The 26,306-nt window shown below is 40.8% G+C and overlaps 1 protein-coding gene across 5 annotated transcripts in view; it reads right to left on the bottom strand.

Moving 5' to 3' along the window:
• The window catches only part of MCC (MCC regulator of WNT signaling pathway), a 426,733-nt gene that overhangs the window by 183,326 nt on the left and 217,101 nt on the right, over positions 1 to 26,306 (bottom strand). Inside the window, exon 1 of one of the 5 annotated variants that reach the window (XM_073802388.1) lies at positions 23,193 to 23,320. The exons of the other annotated variants lie outside the window; for them this stretch is intronic. Within the exon in view, the coding sequence (XP_073658489.1) occupies positions 23,193 to 23,297 (105 nt within the window). The 5' untranslated portion in view covers positions 23,298 to 23,320. Of the gene's footprint in view, positions 1 to 23,192; positions 23,321 to 26,306 lie in introns of those variants that run through there. 5 annotated transcript variants of the gene reach the window in all.

The raw sequence follows: 26,306 nt of genomic DNA, 5'->3' as shown, positions 1-26,306 counted from the left end.
ATTTTTTTGCATCTCTAACATTTACATCTTCTTAAGATCAGCTGGTAGTTTTGTCACTGAGCTGAGAGGTTGGGGGTTGGGGTGAAAGAGCGTTTCAGGAGCAGAGTGAACGGTCAGACAAGGGCAAAGGGCAGAGTGTGATCTGCTGAGTGCCTCTGCTTTCTCCTTATTACTGACATTACCATCCACTAAACCAGGAGGGTAGAAGGCAAGTCAGAATCATGAGTTATGGGCATTAGGGTTTTCCCCGCTTCTTTCCTACAAATCCCACATGGGCAACTAATAAGAAAATGCCTAGAGGTAGAAATGAACTTCATAACACCAAAGTGTAGGTGCATTTCAATTTACGCAAGTCAAAAATTAAAAAAACAAATCACCCTCAAATAAGTGAAGCTATTTTTTTTCACATCATAAATGAACTCACTACAGAATTCGTTTAGAACATGAATGTCCTCTCAGGCATTTAAAATAATTAAACCTTTGATTTGCACACAACGTGTCTGGCATATATTTTGTGCAAGTCAGAATACACTCAGACATGAAGAAACCTCAGTTTAGCTACTTTAACAAATAAAATTTTTTAATTAATAACTATCCATCAATAGAAGGAGCAACGTTATAGGAGCAGCTTTGGAAATAATCTAGAACTAAGATTATCCACAGGAATTCTCAACATATTACGGATAATACATAATTTGTGGGGCCTTTTCTTGATGGGAGTAGGGAGAGTCTTAAAAAAAAATCCCTGTATAAGAGAAATGCAGTAAACAGCAGTTTTGAAATTGTCCTCTGCCTCCTGAAAATGTTTATAAGTTTCTGTAAACAATGAAGTATTTGCCGTCAAACCTGGAATAAAATGCCTAAGGAGGTGACCTGTTCATTGCTTTTATCTTTGTGGTTGTTTTAAATGTTCGGATGCTGAAGGTTTCATTTGAACAAAGAGTTCTGTTGCCAAATAAGTCTGGAAACTATTGTTTGGAAGGTGCCGTGCAGTCTGTGCACAGGAAGGTTTGAGGAAACAGCCCTTGGCAACAAACTCACTCCTGAGGCCTTTCCTCAGGGGCCCTTAACTCCTGCTACAACCTCCAAAAGTTACTAGCATTAAGAATCAGCAATTAAAACACCACCAATGATCACTTGTTGTATTTATCCACAAACTTATCTAGAAATAGTTTTAACATGATGTTTTTATTCTCAAAAAGATTTATTTGAAGAAATGTGAGGTTAAAACATTAATATCTCATAGAATATCATTTCTCACTGTATTAATAATAGCATATTATTGATAGCCATATAATCATTATTTTTAAATTTTAATAAGAAGTCCCAGTTGGGGAACAGTATAGTGAATCCCATTATATCTCTTTTCTCAATTTTTGAAAATTTCCGCAAAAAAGACACATTTTAAGCCTTATAAGGCTATTAAAGGCTAAACTTCATGTCCTTTAACCATAGTCCAGGGCTTCCCTGGTGGCGCAGTGGTTAAGAATCCACCTGCCAACGCAGGGGACCCGGCTTCGAGCCCTGGTCCGGGAAGATGCCACATGCTGTGGAGCAACTAAGCCCGTGCACCACAACTACTGCGCCTGTGCTCTAGTGCCCACGAGCCACAACTACTGAAGCCACGTGTCACAACTACTGAAGCTGCATGTCACAACTACTGAAGCCGCGTGTCACAACTACTGAAGCCCACACGCCTAGAACCTGTGCTCCGCAACAAGAGAAGCCACTGCAATGAGAAGCCCGCACACCTCAATAAAGAGTAGCCCCTGCTCGCCGCAACTACAGAAAGCCCACGCGCAGCAACGAAGACCCAATGCAGCCAAAAAATAAATAAATAGACAGATGTAATCTCTCATCATTTAAAACAAAAACAAAACCATAGTCCAGAAGGTTTGGGTCTGCTGTGATGAAGGTGTTGATCCCTCTTCAACCAGCCCAAACTGGACTGCAGGATAGTTCTTCTTGTTTTTTTCCTACACCCCTCTCTGCTCTATGATGTGCTGTGGAGCCTTGACCAGCCAGGTACAAGGAACTGGGGTGCATCACATACTCCTGGTCAGTGACTGAAATAAACCCAACCCATCTGATCAAGAGCACTTCTGTCCATGTCATTTTGCTTGGAGGCACCAAAAACAGCAATACACAAATCCAAAGACAAAGTGACTAAGGTCATTTCCAGCAGAAATACAGAGGTACGTTATTAAGCAGAATCAGACTCTATAAATCATTTGTATTCGGCAATTAGCCAGGTTTCCTTAAAATGGGAATAATCTTCCCCGTCTCTCTGAATCAGGCAGAGAAACAAACAAAAGTGGTAATGTGACTTGGAGAAAGCATCTGCCACGCAGGATTAATGAAGAGGAAAGCTAATAAGCGTGGAACCATTTTACGTGAAGGCCAACACCGTGGTATCAGTCTGGGCTCTAGAATTCTTCAGGTCTGGTTTACTCACCTATAAAAAGGGAAGTTTGGGGGCTTCCCTGGTGGCGCAGTGGTTGAGAGTCCGCCTGCCAATGCAGGGGACGCGGGTTCGTGCCCCGGTCCGGGAAGATCCCACATGCCGCGGAGCGGCTGGGCCCGTGAGCCATGGCTGCTGAGCCTGTGCGTCCGGAGCCTGTGCTCCACAACGGGAGAGGCCACAACGGTGAGAGGCCCGCGTACCACAAAAAAAAAAAAAAAAGGGAAGTTTGCCTTCATATTATTTAAGGCCCACTGGGAACAAAGGTGTACAAGTTTAAGGCTCTAACTATCAGAGCTAAAAACCAGCTCTATTTTTAGTCTTTTCTTCCAGAAACAAGTCTACTGAAGACAAGAAAATAACAGTGGAGTAGTTTAAAAGGATAGGTGGTCCCAGCCGGCCTCCATTTGAACAAATAAAGCTGAGACCATAGAAGTTGTAGTGGTTTTTCCCACAGTTTCCTACTCCCCTCTCCCCCACATCCAACTTTACTTTTAAAAGAAATCTGCTTTGGGAATTAACAAGCACCTATTATAAGCAACGATGTATTCTAGACAATGGACAAGATCAAAGAAATAGAGACCCTGTCTCTTTATTTTCAGTTTTGAGGCATAATAGTTCATAGAAAAAACTGCACTTAAAGTAGACAACTAGAAAAGTTGACATATTTACACATGTGAAAGAATCACCACAATCAAGAGAATGAACACACCCAATGGCCCTCAAAAAGGTCCCTTGCCTGTTCCCACCTTCCCCGGGCAATTACTGATCTGCCTTCTGTCACTATAGATTGGTTTGCATTTCTACAGTTTTACATAAATGGAATCATACACTCTGAACTCTTTTTTTGTCTAGCTTGTTTCACTCAGCATAATTATTTTGAGATTCATCCACATGGCTGTGTGTAACAGTAATTCACACTACTGAGTATACTTTATTGTGTGGCTATTACACTCTTCGTTTATCCATTCACTTGTCGACGGACATCTGAGCCAGTTCCAGGTTTTGGCTGTTGCAAATGAAGCTGCTACGAACATTCGTGTCCAGTTGTTCGGAATGACTGAATGATACAGAAGGTGTTATGTTTAACTTTTTAAAAAACTGCTGAACTGTTTCCTAAAGTGGTGAAAAATGTTACATTCACACCAGCAGTGTATGGGAGTCCCATTTGCTCCACGTTCACACCAGTGCTTGTTCTATTCAGTCTTTTTAGTTGTAGCCATTCTCATGGGTGCGTAGTGGTTCTGGGGTGGTGAACACATGGTGATTCAAGGACAGGGGCATGCTCAGAGAGTATGGACGCTCCACGCCCCTTCCCACATATCCTGCCCTATGTACCTCTTCATCCGGCTGTTGATTCCTATCCTTTGATATCCTTTTGTAATAAACCAGTAATCTAGTGAATAAACTAGTTTCCTGAGTTATGTGAGCCAATCTAGCAAAATAATCAAGCCCAAGGGGGTGCATCATGGGAACCTTTGACTGACAGCCAATCAGAAGCAGAGTAAACAACCTGAACTTGCGACTGGCATCTGAAGCGGAGGACAGTCTTGTGGGACTGAGCCCTTAACCTGTGGAATGTGATGCTATCTCCAGGTAGACAGTGGCAGAATTGAGCTGAATTGTAGCATAGTCAGCTGGTGTCTGAGAGTTGGCTGGTGGTGTGGAAACACCCACACATATCAGATCTGGGTGCAGAATCATCCTAGGGTAGGTTGTAGGAAGAGTCTTCAGGGAAGACCCCCTGAGGGTATGACCCCTGAGCCAATGAGAGAATGCAAGGCACTGAAGGCAAGGAAGATCCATCTCACTCATCAATGAAGCACAGTTCCTAGGGCTCAGATATTTTTCTGCAAATCCAAGAGTAAGAGGGCTTTGCCTGGCCAAGGGTGAGGATGTGAGGAGGTCAAAACATGCACTCCGGGCAGCAAGGACTTCACTAACAGGGGTAGAGGCACAGGTCTAACAATGGGATGCAGAAGAGAGACTACCAGCTGCAGGGGTAGGCTTCAAGTGTGAAACAGGAAGTGCACGACGATGGGGCTGGAGGCAAGCAGGAGACTTCTCACAGAAGGTCTCGGGTACCCATAAACATGTTATGTTTGTGAAACATCAATAACCAAAGTTTAAAACTCTGGGGATTCACACACTAATTTGGATTTTGGGCTTCTCTTAGGACGATGTGGCCATACAGAGTCCATGATTCCCAGATTCAAGAGGCATCTGTCCCCGTTAGAGCCACCCTAGTTCACCAGGGTCCCTACCCAACGGAGGCCCTGAGAAGGCATTTGATAATGGGGCTGGGTATTAGATAAAATCACTCTGGTGGCAGCTCCAAGCCTGGTGGCAGGGACAGGGTAGGAGATGCAGCAAGCCTGTACTAGGGCAGTGGAAACAGAAACTGGAAGTAGCAGGAGTATTGATAATTTTTTTTTTTTTTTAAACCAAGGATTAAATGATCATTCAATAGAGGGAGGAGTCGAGTCTTAGCCTAGGTAACGGACGGGCCAACTCATCAACGTGGGTAGTTTAGTTTCTATTACCTGGCTATGGATTTGACATTTTACCAAATAAGTACTTCATTTCCATATGTCTTGCTTGAAAACTGTCACTCCTGCCAAGCCCTCCAATACTGGCATTACGACCAGGTCTCTAGGCCAAGGACTTCTGAGGCCTTCTCTGTGTGAACCCCCATCTTCTTGCTCCACTGCTGTATCACCAACACTTCCTGAGAGCTTACTATGTACGAGGTACTATTTTAAGTCTTTTTACAAACAGTAATTCAAGTCATACTCATAGCAATTCTTGGAGTGGGTATTGTTAATATCTCTATTTTACAGATAAGGAAATAGGTTAAGCAACTTGCCCAAAGACACACAGCTAACAAGTGACAGAGATGGAATTTGAACCTAGGCAGTCTGACTCTAGATAGATCTCATGTTCTTAACTATTTTTCACACTGTATTCAAATACTTTGTAACTGAGAGACCCGGAAAACTCAGAGTATAAAGCAACTTGATAGGTTAACATGCTGATCACCTCTACCCCGCCTCTACCCCTTCCTTGATCTAGTCTGTTGGTCTCCGAACCTGGCTCATCACACTGTCCTGACGAACCGTTTACAAGTACAGATCTCAGCTCCCTCACTAAAGACTAAGTTGGAGGACCGAGGAATGCTCATTTTTGTACCTGGCCAAGCCTCAATGCTCCGAGTGGGCTGTGGCGGCCCATTCTCTCTGCACAGCACACTGGATGGCTACACCATATGAGGGACACTCTCATAGGGTCTACCTACAGATACTGCAGATTGGATCAATTATCTCATGAGTCCCAAAAGATGTATCTAATACCATTCTCATGTGAATGTCCTTCAAAAACCTCAAACCAACTATCACCAGTAACCCCCTTCAGGTTTCTCTTCTCCAAGTTTCTTTTGCTCTATGGATAGGGTCCTAAACCATTACGTGCAAGTCAAATTCTTTTTTCTCTCCAACACTGTTATCATACATGTTTAATCTCTACTTTTGATTGATCTTCAATTAATTTTCACTTCTAGCATTTAGGCTTTAAGCTTCACTGCCACCAGCCTAATATTTTAAATAATTTAATGATCGAATGAAGATTTAGTGATATTTATAGCAAGTCTTTTTATAGATCACTCAATTCCCCTCTATCTCTATTTCCTCTTCAAGTTCAAAACTTTTTATAATAGGATATCCCTTAAGTGGGGCATACCTGTACAGTATTTCTACTTTGATCCTTTATTTCTTCCTCTCTATGCGCTTTTAAAAAGCCTACTTTTAGGACTTCCCTGGTGGCGCAGTGGTTGAGAGCCCGCCTGCCAATGCAGGGGATGTGGGTTCGAGTCCCACATGCCGCGGAGCAGCTGGGCCCATGCACCACAGCTACTGAGCCTGTGCTCTGGAGCCTGCGAGCCAAAACTACTGAGCCCACGTGCCACAACGGAAGCCCGCCTGCCTAGAGCCCATGCTCCGCAACAAGAGAAGCCACCGCAATGAGAAGCCTGCGTACCGCAACGAAGAGCAGCCCCCACTTGCTCCAACTAGAGAAAGCCCGTGAGCAGCGATGAAGACCCAGTGCAGCCAAAAATAAATAAATAAATAAAATTAATTTTTTTAAAAAAATCCTACTTTTATACAGTGAATGCATGCAAACTATTTTTCCTATTGCAAGTCTTAATTGGAGGGGATTAAAACTGAAAATACCTGTTTTCCTTGGAGAAAATATCCTTTTTAAGAATTTTCTAACGGTGGCATAACATTTAATTTTTTTTTAACATCACTGTGGAAAGAATAGAAGCTTTTTAAGGCTCTCAGACTCAGTAAACAGTATGTTTTCTTCTGTGTAAATTCCAAAAGTCCTACCGCTAATCCAAAGAGCAGCTCTTCAAATGGCAGTAAATAGAGGAAAAAACCTCAACTGAAAGGTCATCAAAAGAACCTTCCTGAAGTACAAACAAGGGCCATGTGCAGTTGCTACGAACTTCAAATCTCTTACAGACGCAATGAGGTAAATCTAAGTACACACTCCCTGTTCACAGAGACAACTGCAACCAGGGAATATCAAGTGGCTCCTTAAGAAAACTTTCCGTCCGAGATCAAATGCATAGGATAGATAGACGGAAAACTGAACACAAGTTGGTAGAATATAAGAGATGTAGAAGTGGTAGCCCTGCTCCCAGTTTACACTCAGTTTATAGAAGTAAAAGAGGTTGAAGAATGAGGTCACACCCACATGGACCAAACAATAGCCAATTATATCTGCACAGTACTCTATGATTTTCCTAAAACATTTATAAACGTTGCCTAATTTGGCGATAACCTGAGATGAGTATTTACAGATTCATAGACAGAATCAAAGATGCCAGTATCACAAAGCTGGTCATTATCTGTGTTTTGACCTGAACCCAAGTATAACACTAAATTTTATATGCCCTCCCCTATATTCCACTGAACTATAACGTTATCAACGAGTTTCCTTCTAAAACTCTTGCCACTGAAGTGTTCAGATTGCCACCAATCTAAAGATCTCAGTTCCAACACACCCTAAGCAGTCACCATATATACCTTGGACCATTTAGAACTGCTGTGCCTCTGACACTTCAATACCAAGATCCCCTTCTTCAATCAAACCTCAACCACCCTTCCACTTGTCCCTAGTGAACTTCCTTCGGGTCTCAGCTGTTACCGCCAGGCATTCACTGAACATTCATGGGATTTGGCTAAATTCTCCCAGTCACTTCCTCTGAACACTCACGCCCTTATCAACCCTCAAGTCTGATGGGCACTTCATGACTACAAGCCCCAGAGAGTCCTTCTCCCTCTTGATCTTCTAACACTATTACAATGGGAGGGTGGGAATCACAACCCAGGGAACCTATACCAGGCACCTCCTCTGCTCCTGGTTCACTGACGTGTGCTGGACTGTCACAGACACACGCTCATTGGTGTCTCAGGAAGCAGTGAGAACAACAGAATGTCAGAGCTGAAAAGGATATTAAATGACTGCATCAAATGCTTTAACTCTGAGACAAAGAAACTAAGGCTTAAGGTGAGAATGCTGGCAGGCAGTTTAATCTATGCTAATACTAGGAAACTTCCTGGGGGACAAAAGTTTTACTGAAACACTTAAGGGCCAGGATAAGACCAAAAGCAATGACTTTGAGTCCCTCATTAAGGACTAATATGACTGGAAGGGCAAGAGCCATGATGGAGAAAAATGAGATGTGCTCAGATTTTAGTTTGCAGGCAACAAGAAATCCATTAACACTTCTACACAGGGATGTAGCATGATGAAAAGGTTTGGAGAAGACTGTTCCAGCACCCAGGCATAGAATGAAATCAGGCTTTCAAATGATAGCTTTCATTTTCAAATTAAGTTCCATGTGTCTAAACGCTACAACGTTTGCAGGTAACTAACAATTTAATATGAGGGTCTAGAATTATTACAGTACATTTTAGAAAAGATGTTACATTTAAATAATTTCGATATGCTCCTTACGAGCTTTAAATTAAGCTAATTGAACACTTTCTCAAACCAATAATAAACAATATCCCCTAAAATGTTAAGTGTTTACCTCTGGGATGTGAAATTATGGGTAATTTTTTGAATTCTAACTTTACAGTGTTTTTCTTTGAGCTAAGTACTATTTGTTGTCAGGGGAAAAGCCTTCTGAAAAAGTCTTGGCCTCAAATAGACCTAAAATTTGTTCAAAATTGTTCAAAATTTGTTTCTGCTATTGAGCAGATGAGTGGCTTCAATTTGATTACTTTATGTTAATGATGATTTTTGCATCTGAAAATGGGGATAACTCTACCAGCCTTATATAATGCTGTGAAAATTGAGAATGTATATTGTTACTTGCTAAGGATAAAGTAATGCGATTATGTCAGATATATTTAACAGCAGCAGCAAAACCAAGTCTCAGTTATCATTTTACTTTTCAATCGAAGTGATAAGACAACCTATTTCTAGAGGGCACTAATTAAGTAATTTTGTTTAGCATTAGAGCATTATAAACCTTTAGACTGTTAACAAAAATTGCCCATAATGCTCTAATGCACATTTTAATTTCTTGCAATCACCTCTGTCTATTACCTTATCTCTAGAGTATCTATCGTATCCCTGTATCATCTTCAAAGAATAAATTTCATCCTTTCTCCAATGCACCAGAAAATATAAGCATGCTCAACTTTGCCAAATAATCTGCTGTTAGGTACTCTAAGAGATGTCAAAATATTAGAGAAATCAGGATATGAAACCTCACCGAAAGATATCATATATTGTATAGAATATAACCATATCTTCGATAACTCAGACATCTCTTTTCCAAATATTTCACTCCTTAACTCAAGCATACTTTATGGCAACTTAAGTTACCGATGTGATACCTTCCAGCTGTGGGACATGGTTCCCAAATTTGACTTCAGTTCCTGTCCTGTAGCTGTGGTACTTAGTTCACTCATATAACCAATCTTTGTGCTTTAAGTAAAAAGGTTTATAGATCACCTCCCCCGCCACTTCCATTTAAAAATTTTGAAACAAAGGGCAAATTACATATTTTGGTAGACTGTAGAACTTAATCAGATCTGGAGGAAACAATACTGGGGCATAAATATACATTTTTCATGGGCATATACTACTTTCGTGTGACTATGATGACTATAAAGTAGGAGGTAGATGTCAAACTCGTTCTGCTCCTATCATAAAAGTGAAGTAAAAGGCAGTCTTTCCCCCCTATAAGATGTATTACTTTCCATTAGTCCCCATTTTGTAGCACTCCCTTATGAAAATCCTGCAGTAAAGAGTAAGGAAGCCTTCTCATTAGTCATATGTCTGATCTTTTACTCCTTCTGGTAAAAGGCTGGTCTAGTCTAACCAAAACCAGGTAAAGGTATTAAGTGCAACAGAGCTGATGCCAGGCTACTTGCTACCAATCCACAGGTTATATATCCTTTAGCCCCAGTGAGTCTGGGCTCAACTACAGCCAAGAGACCAAAGTATTTGACTACTCAAGTCCCTGTTAAACCAACAAACTCATTTCTAAACCTAAGGTATCTGAGGAAAGCTTTTAACGATTCAGAAGAGATATGGAGCCAAATCCAAAGAGGCAGATTCTGTAGACCTGGAAGCTGTACTAAAGAAAATAATAATAATAATAAATAAATAAAAATAAGCCAAAATAGCTCTCCTGGTGATTGGCTACATTTGGGTACCAGTGCTGCAGTGATAGATCCAAACTTCTCAGACTCTGCCAAATTGCCCTACTCAGGGTAGGAATGATTCCAGGACAGAAGGACCCCAGTTCCAGACCTGCCTCCGCCTGAATGACATTTATACAGTGGCAGGAAGCCAGTTAAACAACATCGTTCCCTCTGGGACACCCAAGACCTCTTCATTTTCCCCACAAAGATTCCACTATACTATTGTTCTCTTTAATGTTATACAATTATTAGGAAACTCCTTTATCTCTTCTGACTATACTGAAGAAAAAATACCTCAATTATTTTCCCCATCAAAACTGGAATACAGGGCTTCCCTGGTGGCACAGTGGTTGAGAGTCCGCCTGCCGATGCAGGGGACGCAGGTTCGTGCCCCGGTCCGGGAGGATCCCACATGCCACGGAGCGGCTGGGCCCGTGAGCCATGGCCGCTGAGCCTGCGCGTCCAGAGCCTGTGCTCTGCAACGGGAGAGGCCACAACAGTGAGAGGCCTGCGTACTGCAACAAAAAACCAAACTGGAGTATTGAACTCCCCCTAGCCAACTAACAATTTGGGTATCAAAATGAATAATGTAATGAATTTGAACACACTGGATATAAAAGAATTCATGAATTTATACTGATACCGAAAAAGATTTTAAAACAAGAGACAGAAGGGAAAGTTTTTACAGACAAGTATCAACTAATAAACATAGAAGGAATGATAGGAAAAAAACTGCCATTTTTACATACACCACAGTAATTGTTTCAGGTAAGAATCATTAACAGATAGTGATCCCACTGGGTCAAAGATTGCTGGGGAGAAGGATTTTCACACAGTCTCAAAGTATCACTTCAGAGACCACTGACTACGAAAGAAAAAAGACACCTTTACAATAGGGCAGTTTGGTGGACACCATCTTAACCTAATGATCCAAACTGGCATCACCAATGATGAGACCAGGTGACAGCGTGTGCCTGCTGACGACAGTGGGAGAAGCACACCATATCATCTGTGTTCTACTCCTGCCAAAATCATTTCCTCTTGATTGACTCAGATTACGTAATCAGGCAAATCCAAATTGAAGGATGTCCTGCCAAACATCTGGCCTAGATTCTTTAAAAATGTTAAGTTGTGACAGACCAATAAAATCCAGGGACCTGGGCTTCCCTGGTGGCGCAGTGGTTGGGAGTCCACCTGCCGATGCAGGGGACGCGGGTTCATGCCCCAGTCCGGGAGGATCCCACATGCCGCGGAACGGCTGGGCCCACGGGCCATGGCCGCTGGCCCTGCGCGTCCGGAGCCTGTGCTCCGCAGCGGGAGAGGCCACAGCAGTGAGAGGCCTGCGTACCGCAAAAAAAAAAAAAAAAAAAAAAAAAAATCCAGGGACCTATATTCTAGACTAAAGAAGGCTAAAGAGGCAGGACGATTAATATAATTGATGAAACTTGATTAGACTCTGGATTTTAAGAAACAGTTACAATGGACATTATAGAGATAATTGCGGAAATTTGAGTATGGACTATATTAGGCAGTAGCACTATATCAATGTTGAGTTTTTGGAAAATGAGATTTCTTTCATGGATATGTAGGAAAATGTCCTTGTTCTTAGAAGATACAAATTCTGAAGCATTTTAGGCATGAAGGGTCATGGTACCTACAACTAATTCAAATGGTTTAGAAGAAATTATATAAACTCAGGCACAGAAAGAGATTAACAAAAGTGGCAAAATATTAGAATCAGTGAAGGGTATACGGGTGTTCATTATACTACACCTGCAACTATTCTAAAGGTTTGCCGTTTCTCAAGAAAAATGTAATATGCACAGCTGAGGCTTTTTAATGGAGAGAAATTAAAAGGAAATTATCCAGGAGGATAAATAAAATTACTGAGGACCAACATAACTATCAAAAGTAATATAAAATAATGTACTCTTGCAACTTTTTCAGGGGTAAAGAAAAGGATACGAAGATCATTCATTCTGTTAAACACCGACTGAGAAACTACCAAGTACCTGGCTCTATACTGGCTTCCCAGAACACAGCAGTATGCAAATCAAATTCCTGCCCTATGACATTCCAATGGTGTGGGGAATGTAGGAGTAGAGGGGTAGGATGGGTGTTGCCATATTTCTAGGATGGCCCAAAAGGCCTTATTAACAAGGTGTCATTTGAGCAGGGACCTGAAAAAAGTGAGGAAGCAAATAATGGGGCTGTCTGGCGAAAGTGTGCCCCTGAGAAGTAAGTTGTTGGCATGCTTAGAGGAACAGCAAGGCAACTGATGTGTCTGGGGCCAGGAGAACGCGAGGGAAATTGTAGACGGTGGTGGTGGGAGATGACCATACACTATGAAGTAGGACGATGAGGCCCACTTTTAGGACTTGGCAGCTTTTATACTGAGTGAGATAGAAAGAGGGTTTTGAACAGAGGAATAACATAAGTTGAGTCACATTTTAAAAGGATCACCCAGCTGCTGTGGTGAGAATACACTGTAAAAAGGCAAGGGTGGATACAGAGAGTCCAGTTACAGAAACAACAAACACAAAACAAAGAAAACTAGATGATGCAGGTGATAATGACTTGGCTTGTAGGTACCGTGATGAGTGAACAGATTCTAGGTAATTTATGAAGGTAGAGACAATCTGGTTTGGTGACAGATTGAGTGTGGGGTATGAGAAAGAAGTTCAAGGATTCTCCAGGGTTTGGGCCTAAGAGAATGGAGTTGATATTTCCATATGCAGAAAAGACGACAAAAAGTTCATGGAGCTGGGTTTCAGCCTGTTTAGTTTGAGATACCTGTTAGATATTCAAGTAAAGATGAGGAAGAGGCAGTTGAATATGGATCTGGAATTAGGAGAGAGCTTTGGGCTGTCGATATGGACTTGGCAGTCAGCATTTAGATGGCTGTTTCAGCCAAAAGACTGGATAAGACACCCTCACGTGAGGAGCTGGGGAGGGATGGGAGGACCAGCAATGGAGACCACGAGGGGTAGCCAGTGTGTGTGTGGGAGAGCCCAGGACAGCATTGTCCTGGCCACATCTATCACAAGCGAACTAAAGGCCTATTTAAAGCTTCAGAAACCGGAAAAAACACTGGTATATACATAATGGTAACTAACAGCCACTAGAAATTACAATTATATCTTTCTAAGCATCTAATATTGTAAAATACTAGTGATTCTGACTAACACACAAACGGAAAAGTTGACTTAAAAAAAAAGATGAAAAATTCTCAGGTCAGCAAAACTGAGCCTTCTGAGGATTATGGGCCCAACACAACCATTTTCCGATGCTCTCTATACAGGTTTACACACATACTCCAGGCAGATCTAAGTAGTAACCTACAGAACTACTTGGCAATTACTATATACGCTACATTTCTGTTCCACTGGAATTCTTCTCTCTGGCTAACGTGTAGGCAAAGGACGAAAGCAAACTGAAGTCTTCACACCCCCTCAGTGATTCTCAGTCCCCGGCTGAGAAGACATTAAACAGTGGATTCTAAAAACGGCCACTGGGTAGTTCAACTACCTAATCTTTTTTTCCTAATAAATTAGGGCAGCGATAGGATTTTTACAAACTGTTAATGGATTTTAAAACTTGCTTTCATCATTTCAACATATTTTCATTAAAAATTCAGTTTGAGGGGGGCACCTTCAAGATGGCAGAGGAGTAAGACGTGGAGATCACTATCCTCCCCACAAATACATCGAAACTACATGTACATGTGGAACAACTAGAGAACACCTACCGAACACTGGCAGAAGAACTCAGACTTCCCAAAGGCAAGAAACTCCCCATGTACCCGGCCGTGTGGCTGACAGGGACATGGTGCTCTGGCCAGGTGTCAGGCCTGAGCCTCTGAGGTGGGAGAGGCGAGTTCAGGACATTGGTCCACCAGAGACCTCCTGGCCCCATGTAATATCAAACGGCAAAAGGTCTCACAGAGATCTCCATCTCAATGCCAAGACTCAGCTCCACTCAATGACTAGCAAGCTACAGTGCTGGACACCCTAGGCCAAACAACTAGCAAGACAGGAACACAAAGCCACCCATTAGCAGACAGGCTGCCTAAAATCATAAGTTCACAGACACGCCAAAACACACCACCAGACGTTGTGCTGACCACAAGAAAAACAAGATCCAGCCTCATCCATCAGAACACACGCACCAGTCCCCTCCACCAGGAAGCCTACGCAACCCACTTAACCGACCTTACCCACTGGGGGCAGACACCAAAAACAATGGGAACTATGAACCTGCAGCCTGTGAAACGGAGACCCCAAACACAGTAAGTTAAGCAAAATGAGAAGACAGAAAAATACACAGCAGATGAAGGAGCAAGGTAAAAACCCACCAGACCAAACAAATGAAGAGGAAATAGGCAGTCTACCTGAAAAAGAATTCAGAGTTATGACACTAAAGATGATCCAAAACCTTGGAAATAGAATGGAGAAAATACAAGAAACATTTAACAAGGACCTAGAAGAACTAAAGAGCAAACAAACAATGATGAACAACACAATAAATGAAATTTAAAACTCTCTAGAAGGAATTAATAGCAGAATAACAGGCAGAAGAATGGATAAGTGACCTGGAAGATAAAATAGTGGAAATAACTACTGCAGAGCAGAATAAAGAAAAAAGAATGAAAACAATTTTGAGGACAGTCTCAGAGACCTCTGGGACAATATTAAATGCACCAACATTCGAATTATAGGGGTCCGAGAAGAAGAAGAGGAAAAAGAGGGGATTGCAAAAATATTTGAAGAGATTATGGTTGAAAACTTCCCTAATATGGGTAAGGAACTACTGAATCAAGTCCAGGAAGTGCAGAAAGTCCCATATAGGATAAATCCAAGGAGAAACACGCCAAGACACATATTAATCGAACTATCAAAAACTAAACACAAAGAAAAAATATTAAAAGCAACAAAGGAAAAGCAACAATTAACATACAAGGGAATCCCCATAAGGTTAACAGCTGATCAAGCTAGAATGGAGCGGCAGGACATATTTAAAGTGATGAGAGGGAAAACCCTACAACCAAGATTACTCTACCCAGTAAGGATCTCATTCAGATTCCAGAGAAAAATTAAAATATTTACAGACAAGCAAAAGCTAAAAGAATTGAGCACCACCAAACCAGCTCTACAACAAATGCTAAAGGAACTTCTCTAGGCAGGAAACACAAGAGAAGGAAAAGACTTACAATGACAAACCCAAAACAATTAAGAAAATGGTAACAGGAACATACATATCGATAACTACCTTAAATGTAAATGGATTAAATGCTCCAACCAAAAGACACAGACTGGCTGAAGGGATACAAAAACAAGACCCGTACATATGTTGTCTACAAGAGACCCACTTCAGACGTAGGGACACACACAGACTGAAAGTGATGGGATGGAAAAAGATATTCCATGCAAATGGAAATCAAAAGAAAGGTGGAGGAGCAATTCTCATATAAGACAAAATAGACTTTAAAATAAAGACTATTACAAGAGACAAAGAAGGACACTACATAATGATCAAGGGATCGATCCAAGAAGAAGATATAACAATTGTAAATATTTATGCACCTCAGTACATAAGGCAAATACTAACAGCCATAAAAGGGGAAATAGACAGTAACACAATCATAGTAGGGGACTTTAACACCCCACTTTCACCAATGGACAGGTCATCCAAAATGAAAATAAATAAGGAAACACAAGCTTTAAATGACACATTAAACAAGATGGACTTAATTGATATTTATAGGACATTCCATCCAAAAACAACAGAATACACATTTTTCTCAAGTGCTCATGGAACATCCTCCAGGATAGATCATATCTTGGGTCACAAATCAAGCCTTGGTAAATTTAAGAAAACTGAAATTGTATCAAGTATCTTTTCTGACCACAATGCTATGAGACTAGATATCAATTACAGGAAAAGATCTGTAAAAAATACAAACACACGGGGGCTAAACAGTACATTACTAAATAACCAAGAGATCACAGAAGAAATCAAAGAGGAAGTCAAAAAATACCTAGAAACAAATGACAATGAAAACACCACGACCCAAAACCTATGGGATGCAGCAAAAGCAGTTCTAAGAGGGAAGTTTATAGTAATACAATCCTACCTCAAGAAACAAGAAACATCTCAAATAAACAACCTAACCTTACACCTAAAGCAATTAGAGAAAGAAGAACAAAAAAACCCCAAAGTTAGCAGAAGGAAAGAAATCATAAAGATCAGATCAGAAATAAATGAAAAAGAAGAAATGAAGGAAATGACAGCAAAGATGAATAAAACTAAAAGCTGGTTCTTTGAGAAGATAAACAAAATTGATAAATCATTAGCCAGACTCATCAAGAAAAAAAGGGAGAAGACTCAAATCAATAGAATTAGAAATGAAAATGGAGAAGTAACAACTGACACTGCAGAAATACAAAGGATCATGAGAGATTACAAGCAACTCTATGTCAACAAAATGGACAACCTGGAAGAAATAGACAAATTCTTAGAAAAGCACAACCTTCTGAGACTGAACCAGGAAGAAATAGAAAATATAAACAGACTAATCACAAGCACTGAAATTGAAACTGTGATTAAAAATCTTCCAACAAACAAAAACCCAGGACCAGATGTCTTCACAGGCGAATTCTTTCGAACATTTAGAGAAGAACTAACACCTATCCTTCTCAATCTCTTCTAAAATACAGCAGAGGGAGGAACACTCACAAACTCATTCTACAAGGCCACCATCAACCTGATACCAAAACCAGACAAGGATGCCACAAAAAAAGAAAACTACAGGCCAACATCACTGATGAACATAGATGCAAAAATCCTCAACAAAATACTAGCAAACAGAACCCAACAGCATATTAAAAGGATCATACACTGTGATCAAGTGGAGTTTATCCCAGGAATGCAAGGATTCTTCAATATACGCAAAACAATGTGATACACCATATTAACAAACTGAAGGCGAAAACCTTACGATCATCTCAATAGATGCAGAAAAAGCTTTCGACAAAATTCAACACCCATTTATGATATAAACCCTCCAGAAAGTAGGCGTAGAGGCAACTAACCTCAACACAATAAAGGCCATATATGACAAACTCACAGCCAGCATCCTTCTCAATGGTGAAAAACTGAAACCATTTCCACTAAGATCAGGAACAAGACAAGGTTGCTCACTCTCGTCACTATTATTCAACATAATTTTGGAAGTTTTAGCCACAGCAATCAGAGAACAAAAAGAAATAAAAGGAATCCAAATTGGAAAAGAAGAAGTAAAACTGTCACTGTTTGCAGATGACATGACACCATACATAGAGAATCCTAAAGATGCTACCAGAAAACTACTAGAGCTAATCAATGAATTTGGTAGAGTAGCAGGATACAAAATTAATGCACAGAAATCTCTGGCATTCCTATACACTAATGATGAGAAATCTGAAAGAGAAATTAAGGAAACACTCCCATTTACCACTGCAACAAAAAGAATAAAATACCTAGGAATAAACCTACTTAAGGAGACAAAAGACCTGTACGCAGAAAGCTATAAGACACTGATGAAAGAAATTAAAGATGATACAAACAAATGGAGAGATATACCATGCTCCTGGATTGGAAGAATCAACATTGTGAAAATGACTATACTACCCAAAGCAATCTACAGATTCAATGCAATCCCTATCAAACTACCAATGGCATTTTTCACAGAACTAGAACAAAAAATTTCACAATTTGTATGAAAATACAGAAGACCCCGAAGAGCCAAAGCAATCTTAAGTAAGAAAAACGGAGGTGGAGGAATCAGGCTCCCTGACTTCAGACTCTACTACAAAGCTACAGTCAACAAGACAGTATGATACTGGCACAAATACAGAAATACAGATCAATGCAACAGGAAAGAAAGCCCTGAGATAAACCCACACACATATGGTCACCTTATCTTTGATAAAGGAGGTAAGAATTTACAATGGAGAAAAGACAACCTCTTCAATAAGTGGTGCTGGGAAAACTGGACAGCTACAAGTAAAAGAATGAAATTAGAACACTCACTAACACCATACACACAAAAAAACTCCAAATGGATTAAAGACCTAAATGTAAGGCCAGACACCATCAAACTCTTAGAGGAAAACATAGGCAGAACACTCCATGACATAAATCACAGCAAGATCCTTTTTGACCCACCTCCTAGAGAAATGGAAATAAAAACAAACAAATGGGACCTAATGAAACTTAAAAGCTTTTGCACAGCAAAGGAAACCATAAACAAGACAAAAAGACAGCCCTCAGAATGGGCGAAAATATTTGCAAATGAAGCAACTGACAAAGGGTTCATTTCCAAAACATACAAGCAGCTCATGCAGCTCAATATCAAAAACACAAACAACCCAATCCAAAAATGGGCAGAAGACCTAAATAGACACTTCTCCAAAGAAGATATACAGATTGCCAACAAACACATGAAAGGGTGCTCAACATCATTAATCATTAGAGAAATGCAAATCAAAACTACAATGAGGTATCACCTCACACCGGTCAGAATGGCCATCATCAAAAAATCTACAAACAGTGAATACTGGATAGGGTGTGGAGAAAAGGGAACCCTCTTGGCACTGTTGGTGGGAATGTAAATTGATACAGCCACTATGGAGAAGAGTATGGAGGTTCCTTAAAAAACTAAAAATAGAACTACATATGACCCAGCAATCCCACTACTGGGCATAAACCCTGAGAAAACCATAATTCAATAGGAGTCATGTACCACAATGTTCATTGCAGCTCTATTTACAATAGCCAGGACATGGAAGCAACCTAAGTGTCCATCGACAGATTAATGGATAAAGAAAACGTGGCACATATATACAATGGCATATTACTCAGCCATAAAAAGGAACAAATTGGGCCATTTGTTGAGACGTGGATGGATCTAGAGACTGTCATACAGAGTGAAGTAAGTCAGAAAGAGAAAAACAAATACCATATGCTAACACGTATGTATGGAATCTAAAAAAAAAGGTTCTGAAGAGCCTAGAGGCAGGACAGGAATAAAGATGCAGACATAGAGAATGGACATGAGGACACGGGGAAGGGGAAGGGTAAGCTGGGACGAAGTGAGAGAGTGGCATGGACATATATACACTACCAAATGTATAACAGATAGCTAGTGGGAAGCAGTCGCATGGCACAGGGAGATCAGCTCGGTGCTTTGTGTCCACCTAGAGGGGTGGGATAGGGAGGGTGGGAGGGAGACACAAGAGGGAGGAGATATGGGGATTATGTATATGTACAGTTGATTCACTTTGTTATACAGCAGAAACTAACACACCATTGTAAAGCAATTATACTCCAATAATGATGTTTAAAACAAAATTCAATTTGAAGACTCTCTTACGAGAGTTAATACATCAACATCCTTGAGATATGACTCTCGGGTAGTGCATTTCTAGACAACACAGAGGGAGATCTCACCTCTCATACATCAACAACACAGAAACCACTGCATTTTCAGAAACGAATCAATCTGATGTCATAAACGTTAATAAAAGGGCCCTAATCAAATTCTTATAGGCAACAGGGCCCATCTTACCATTCTTTCTAGCACAGTGAATTGAAAGCTACAGTAACTTGACATTTCTTCCTTTAGAGGGAGAATAAGGCATGCTGATTTTTTTCCAATTTAGCAAAGCTATGTCTCTGATCCAATAAGAATTAAAGATTTAGTCTATCCAAAGCAGAAAGAACATGCTAATGTAGCCTAACCTGGAAAAAGATCTACTCTTCCTCTTCTTTGGAAGCTTCAATTTAGTGTACTAATTTTCAGATCTAAATATGAATATTTAGTCCAACTAGGAAAAAGCCCTGGTGTCCATTTCCACATCGGTTATATGAACTTGGCCTTGCGACTGCACCTCCACATTGTGATAGCTCTAAAACGAAAACATACGGTTGCACTGATTTTGGGTCATATGACTACAGAGGATGGCAGAACAGCCCATTCTCCCTCTCTTTTTTGTTTTTAAATTGAAGTACAGTTGATTTTCAGTGTCTCAGGTGTACAGCAAAGTGATTCAGTTACACATATATATATTCTTTCAGATTCTTTTTCATTATAGGTTGTTACAGGATACTGAATATAGTTCCCTGTGCTATACAATAGGTCCCTGTTTATCTATTTTATAAATAGGAGTGTGTATCTGTTACCATTCTCTCTCACTTCTTCTTAGCATGCTCCTACGTACTCCCTATACCTTAACAAGAGTTTTCTGATCCTAAAGAGATGAGCCCAACAAACACTTTTCCCCAGCTACAGAAATTCCTTGGATTGCAGAATTTACATATTGCAGTCAAAATTTTTAAGTCTTCATTATGAAAAGCTAATCGTATTCTCCAAAATTCCTATCTAATTCCAGTAATGTTTCCTCAGGGTGAAAAAAAATTCAAAAGCTTGACCTTCAATCACTGGTGAAAATTACAGAGATTACATCCTTTTAAAAAAAAATTGGAATAGTAAGGTACCACCACATTTCCCTATCTCTGTGCTTCTCACTCCCTGCAAGTTTCTCCCCTTCCTTGTAAGTTTCCCAGCTTTAGAGATTCCCTAATGTCACATTTCCAACTCTAATTTAGGAGCTCAGTCTGTACTGCATTCTCGCATGTCACCAGTAAATACTATGCTCCCACCTAAAAACTATCTTAGGACATAAATCCTTTAAAAAAAGAATCATACTGCTTCAGTTTTGTAAAGCAGATATTCTTAACATGTTTCCTTAAAGTGAAGGAGGCCTGTTATTTGGCCAGATCACGACTGAGAACATTCGCATGACCACAGGATATGGGTGATGTTTCACCCATTACTCATGGCTGTCGCCCATGTTGGCTTTGTTCCTACAGCCAAGGATGTTAGTATTCTTCCTCATTAATCCTTTCCCTCTCATACCATCTCCAAACTGGAATTTCCTCCTAGAAAGAAAAAGCTCACAAATTTTCTTGACAGCTATGAAAGTTACAAGTAATGTGTCTAAGATAATCATGATGACCGATTTCCCAGTATGTACGAAAGAAACCAGGAAAATACATATTGAACTTCGAGACAATATAGAACATCATGATTTTGTTGATACTAAGAGAGTTTTGTGAGTTGTGGTATTTATTTCAAGGGTATTTCACATGGCCAATGTTCCTTATAAACATCCAAATCATATGCTAATTACTTCAATTCTATCTATACCAATCCCTAGTTTTTATATGCCAACAATGACCCGACACTAAGTGAAGTTCTATAGGACCTATATAACTTTGAGCGTAACCTTCTGGTCTTATATTCGCTGTACAGTGGATTCATCAACTATGAAGTCCAATGACCTAGTTTATCACCTCTTCAAGCACAAAGACTGTACATTATTAACTAGCTTCCACCTTAACGGAAACTCAAAAATCACAAGGAAAACTAAAGTTTATCACTTCTAACATTGGATTTTCCAAACTCCAGAGAAAACAGAATCAACAAGTATGAACGCCTCATCCATGTACACTGAGGTAGAGAAATAACGTAACGGAAACTTTTTCACATTTGCATTAATCATTTCTGCTTAAGCTATTGAATACAGTATGACTGTATCCCATCTGTCAATGCTGGAATACTAGGCCTCAGTGGGTGAATAAGGGGTTAATTAGTTGACTTTTGGAGTCAATTTTCCACAACTAGATGCCTACACACTAGCACACAACAGCAGCGGGCTATGTGAGCCTTCATGTCCACACCCATGCCCTGGTCTGCCAGCTTTTAGGTCGCCCCAAACGGTCCCTTTGCCTTCCTATGCCGGATTCACTTGCCTGAAAAGCTCCAAACGGGTGAGCCTGGAGAATCTGTCAGTTTATTTGGTAAGTTTTTCACATTAGTGTAAAATTCTGATTAATGCATAAATTATATACACATATATTCAATGTATTAACACTTCAAAAAACTTCTAATTCTAGTGAAAGGTATTTTGAAAATTGATTAAAGCAAGAAAGGACCTGTTTGAACACTAAGAAGAATATAGGATTGCATATTAAGTATAATTAATCTAACATTTCTATGAGGCAGAACTTTTATACAGATCTTCAGAAAAACCCAGCCTCTTTCCTGTGGGCAGAGTGCCTCAGGGTTTGGAGCCAGACAGCCTGGGCTTCAAGCTAGGCTCTACCACTTACTGTGTGACCTGGGGCAGATTTCTTAATGTCTGTCTTCTCATCTATAAAATGGAGATCATTAAAAGTATCTACCCAGGGGCAAAACCGGGTTTGGAGGAGCTATTGCTTACAGAGCGGGGAGTCATTTGCAAAGACATATGATTAAGTGGGATTAAATGAGATATTATACATAAAGCATCCAACATGCAGTGAGTGCTCTATGAACTTGACTATCACTAATATTAGTGAAACAAAATTTCACAAAAGAGCAAATGGCGTAAGCCCATTCACTTTATCTCAAACTATTAGAGCAAAGGAAACAGGCTCCTTTGAAACAAACTGTTGGGGGTGGTGGGGGAGATGGAATATTTATTTACACAGCAAGTTGCCATGAGTTGAAATGTACAAAAATATGCATACTCGGGAGAGCACATGTTATCAAAAGGGTTTTTATGGTTTCCTATAAATACCTTAGATAACTAAACACAGACCCCAAATGCCTCTGGATGGCTCAGATTAGGAAGCACCTCATGTCGTGAATTTAAGAAGAGGTGACCAAAGTAATCACATTTAATGAATGCAATGAAGTTTCCTTAACTTGCCAGATTCTCTGAAACCCCAGGTGTTAGAAGTCCTGTGTTATTCCAAGAGACAATCTCGTGACTGACAACAGAAACAAGACTGCGATTTCTCTGTGATCTGTCGTTCTGAGGTGATGCTAACTTGTGTGTGCGCGCGTGCGCACTTTCCCTCCTGAGTCTCTTCCCCATCCCCACTCAGGCCAGATGTTAAGAGAGAAAGGCTGAAGCATTTACCATTAAATCAACATTTCTGGGCTTCCCTGGTGGCGCAGTGGTTGAGAGTCTGCCTCCCGATGCAGGGGACACGGGTTTGTGCCCCGGTCCGGAAGGACCCCACATGCTGCGGAGCGGCTGGGCCCGTGAGCCCTGGCCGCTGAGCCTGCGCGTCCAGAGCCTGTGCTCCGCAACGGGAGAGGCCACAACAGTGAGAGGCCGGCGAATGGGGAAAAAAAAAAAAAAAAAAAAGATCCGTGAAACTGAAAGAAAAATAGGCACTCAGTATTTGTCGACGAACTGAACTTAGTGGTGCTGACCTACTTTCAGGAACATTGTGATAGTTCATGAAAATGAAATCGTCTCATCATTACGTTGATGACTGAGGACATTTTAACACATAAAGAAACCTCTTATACAAATGCTGCCATACTACTGAAAATTACTTTTAAATAAAGTTGCTTACTATGATCCAGTCACTTTCAACATTTAGCACATATCAGATGAATGACTGATGCTCACTCAAGTTACTAGAAGTCTGAAATCTCAGATAAATGAATAATGTATTTGATTAAAATAAGTGTTATGATGCTGCCAAGAAGAGGAGGACTCCGAGAGCAACACTTCGATAATAAAATGCAATTAGCTTACCAGCTTCTTCCTTGTGAAACGTGTCTGCAACCAGCGACTGCATCAGATCAGGGCAGAGGGACATGCTATAGGCCCGTATGATGCTTGAGGATGCGAGGGCAGGTCCCCCTTGACAGGCTTTCTACAAAACCAAAATCCCTGAAGAAAAGGGATGTACCCCTAGTTTTCAGTTTTCCTTCCAAAAGACAGAAAAATAGAAAGCTGCCCTGAGGACAGATATTATATATAGAAAACAAGCAGAGTTAAAATTGGACTCTTCTTCCTGCCCATTTCCTCAAGGAAACGCACAGCCCCACCCAGCCTTGTACATAATGCTATACTTCTTCATGGATCCCGGATATGCAGCCTACAAGTAAAACATAAGCTGCTGAAAAGCAGCAACAGGTTCCTCGCTGAATGACAAACTCTTAGGTTCTAGCAATTCAGCACGAAGATACATGCAAGAGATACGAATGTCATCTTCAAGGGGAAAAAACCGAGGGCCTCATCCTTAGGACCCGTAGCCCCCTCCACGGATCGAGGTGGTAACTTCCAGCTGTGTGTTATTACCAACAATACTCCTAAAACTCTGCCTCCTTGGTTCTGCTTCTCCTAGGCTGGGCCGAACGGATTTTCTGTAATTATTTAGGGGTGAGATGACTTGGCTCTCGGAGCTGCACAAAACTGTTCAATTGTTCCACAATAAAAATAGGGTCTATTTTTTTAAAAAAATCAATTCTGGGAACAACACAAAACTCTCCTCATCCTCTTCTTTTCACTTCACATTTTGGGTTCTTCAAAAGTATGATTTCAGTATACATAAGAAATGAATCAAAGAGGAATTTTCCTCTAAATAAAAACACTGGCTTCCTTTTTAACTTAGATTCCAATAACCAAACACATACATATACCATGCTATTTCCCCAAAGGAATTCCCAAGTAAACTTAAATCTGATTCAGCTTGCAAGTGGATTCATTTCTTCAACCCATTCAATATGAGAAAAATACACGATCGTCTGAGAAAAAGTATATTTAAATGGAATTTAGTACTTGAGAATTAAGAAGACCCAATAATACTTAGAGGAACTGGGTGCAGGGAGTACAATAAAATGGTGGACGTGGATTTCACTGTCTTGGTATTTGAGGGCAGACTGCCTGGGAAACTCTCCTGGTCCACGTCTTTTCCATAACAGAACTACACAAGGAGACTTAGTGCTTGGAGAAGCACATCTTCACTTACGGTGCAAAGAAGTTTCTCTGGGCATGAAATCTTCTGCAGAAAACCACTGTGATGAAAAGACTTTCAGACTTCCATTCCCCCAGGAAACAAAACAGTTTCAAAAGGACATCTTTTACTTCAACTTTATACCAAGCTCGACGGCTCCAACTTTGCAGAAGCAGAAAGAACTAGAATCTGAACATTCTGTTCACTTTACCTAATTTTAGTAACCGTAAGACTTTGGCAGGGTCTGCCAGACTGTTTAGGAGTCCAGGAGACGAAGGCAGCATCCTGACCTGCGTAGGCTGGTCTTCCCCATGTTCATGGCAGACCCTTGAGTGCCCCCATAGGGGAATCCTATGATAGGGCATGATGCTGGCGGCAATACCCCCTTTTCAAGCTTCTCTGGCCCACACGACTAAGCCATGCTCCCAAGAGGGCGCGAGATGGCAGCCTGTAGGTGCAGGATACTTGACCTTGGGTTTGAAACGACATTGCGTCATTTATTGCACAAACCAAGAAGGACACCAATAATCTGGAATGCAAATATCAACCAATCCCAGAGCTGCTGGTTAGCAGACGGGCTTACAGGCTTGCAGGCCCCCAGGGAGGCAGTGTAGTGGTTAGGAGCACAGGCTCTGGAACCAGACTCCCATGCTTCAATTTTAGCTGTGATGCTACATAGCCCTGTGACTTTGGAGAAGTCACTTAATTTTTCTGTCTCTGCTTCCTCATCTGAAAAATAGGGATAATTACGTCTAAGGTGTTGAGGAGTGAAGGGTTCCTTACGTTAATGAATTATCAAGAGCTTAGGATGCTGAGTGCCATATAGTGTTTGTCTTCATTATTAGTGTTACCAGCTATAAATATTATAATTGCCCAAGCGAGGCACTCTCAGCACCAGCAATAGCACATTGAGCTCCAGCCCCAAGTTTTGGGCAGGGCAGATGAAGAGCCACGTAACACTCAGAGAAGAGAACCAAGCTCCTCCAAGAGCTGATCCGATGTCTGCTCAGGGGGACTACATGGGTGCAGGCTTGGGAGGCTGGGCCAGGAGTGTGCTCCTGAAGGGCCGATGCCCAGGAGACTGAATTTATAACGAAGTTTACAAAATAAGAAGTCAGAATGTGTACATTAAGAGAAAAGACATCAAACCTTGGAATTCAGTTGTATTCACTCTGACACATTTTTTTTTTAAATTGGGAAGGAAAGTGGTAAACGGGGCTCCTAATGTACTAAAAGTCCTTGGGGTAGTCATTAAACACTTGCTAATTGACTGAACTTGC

Source organism: Tursiops truncatus, chromosome 3 (genome assembly GCF_011762595.2).
Source record: "Tursiops truncatus isolate mTurTru1 chromosome 3, mTurTru1.mat.Y, whole genome shotgun sequence".
NCBI lineage: Eukaryota > Metazoa > Chordata > Mammalia > Artiodactyla > Delphinidae > Tursiops > Tursiops truncatus.
This window is presented reverse-complemented; position numbering and strand designations above follow the sequence as displayed.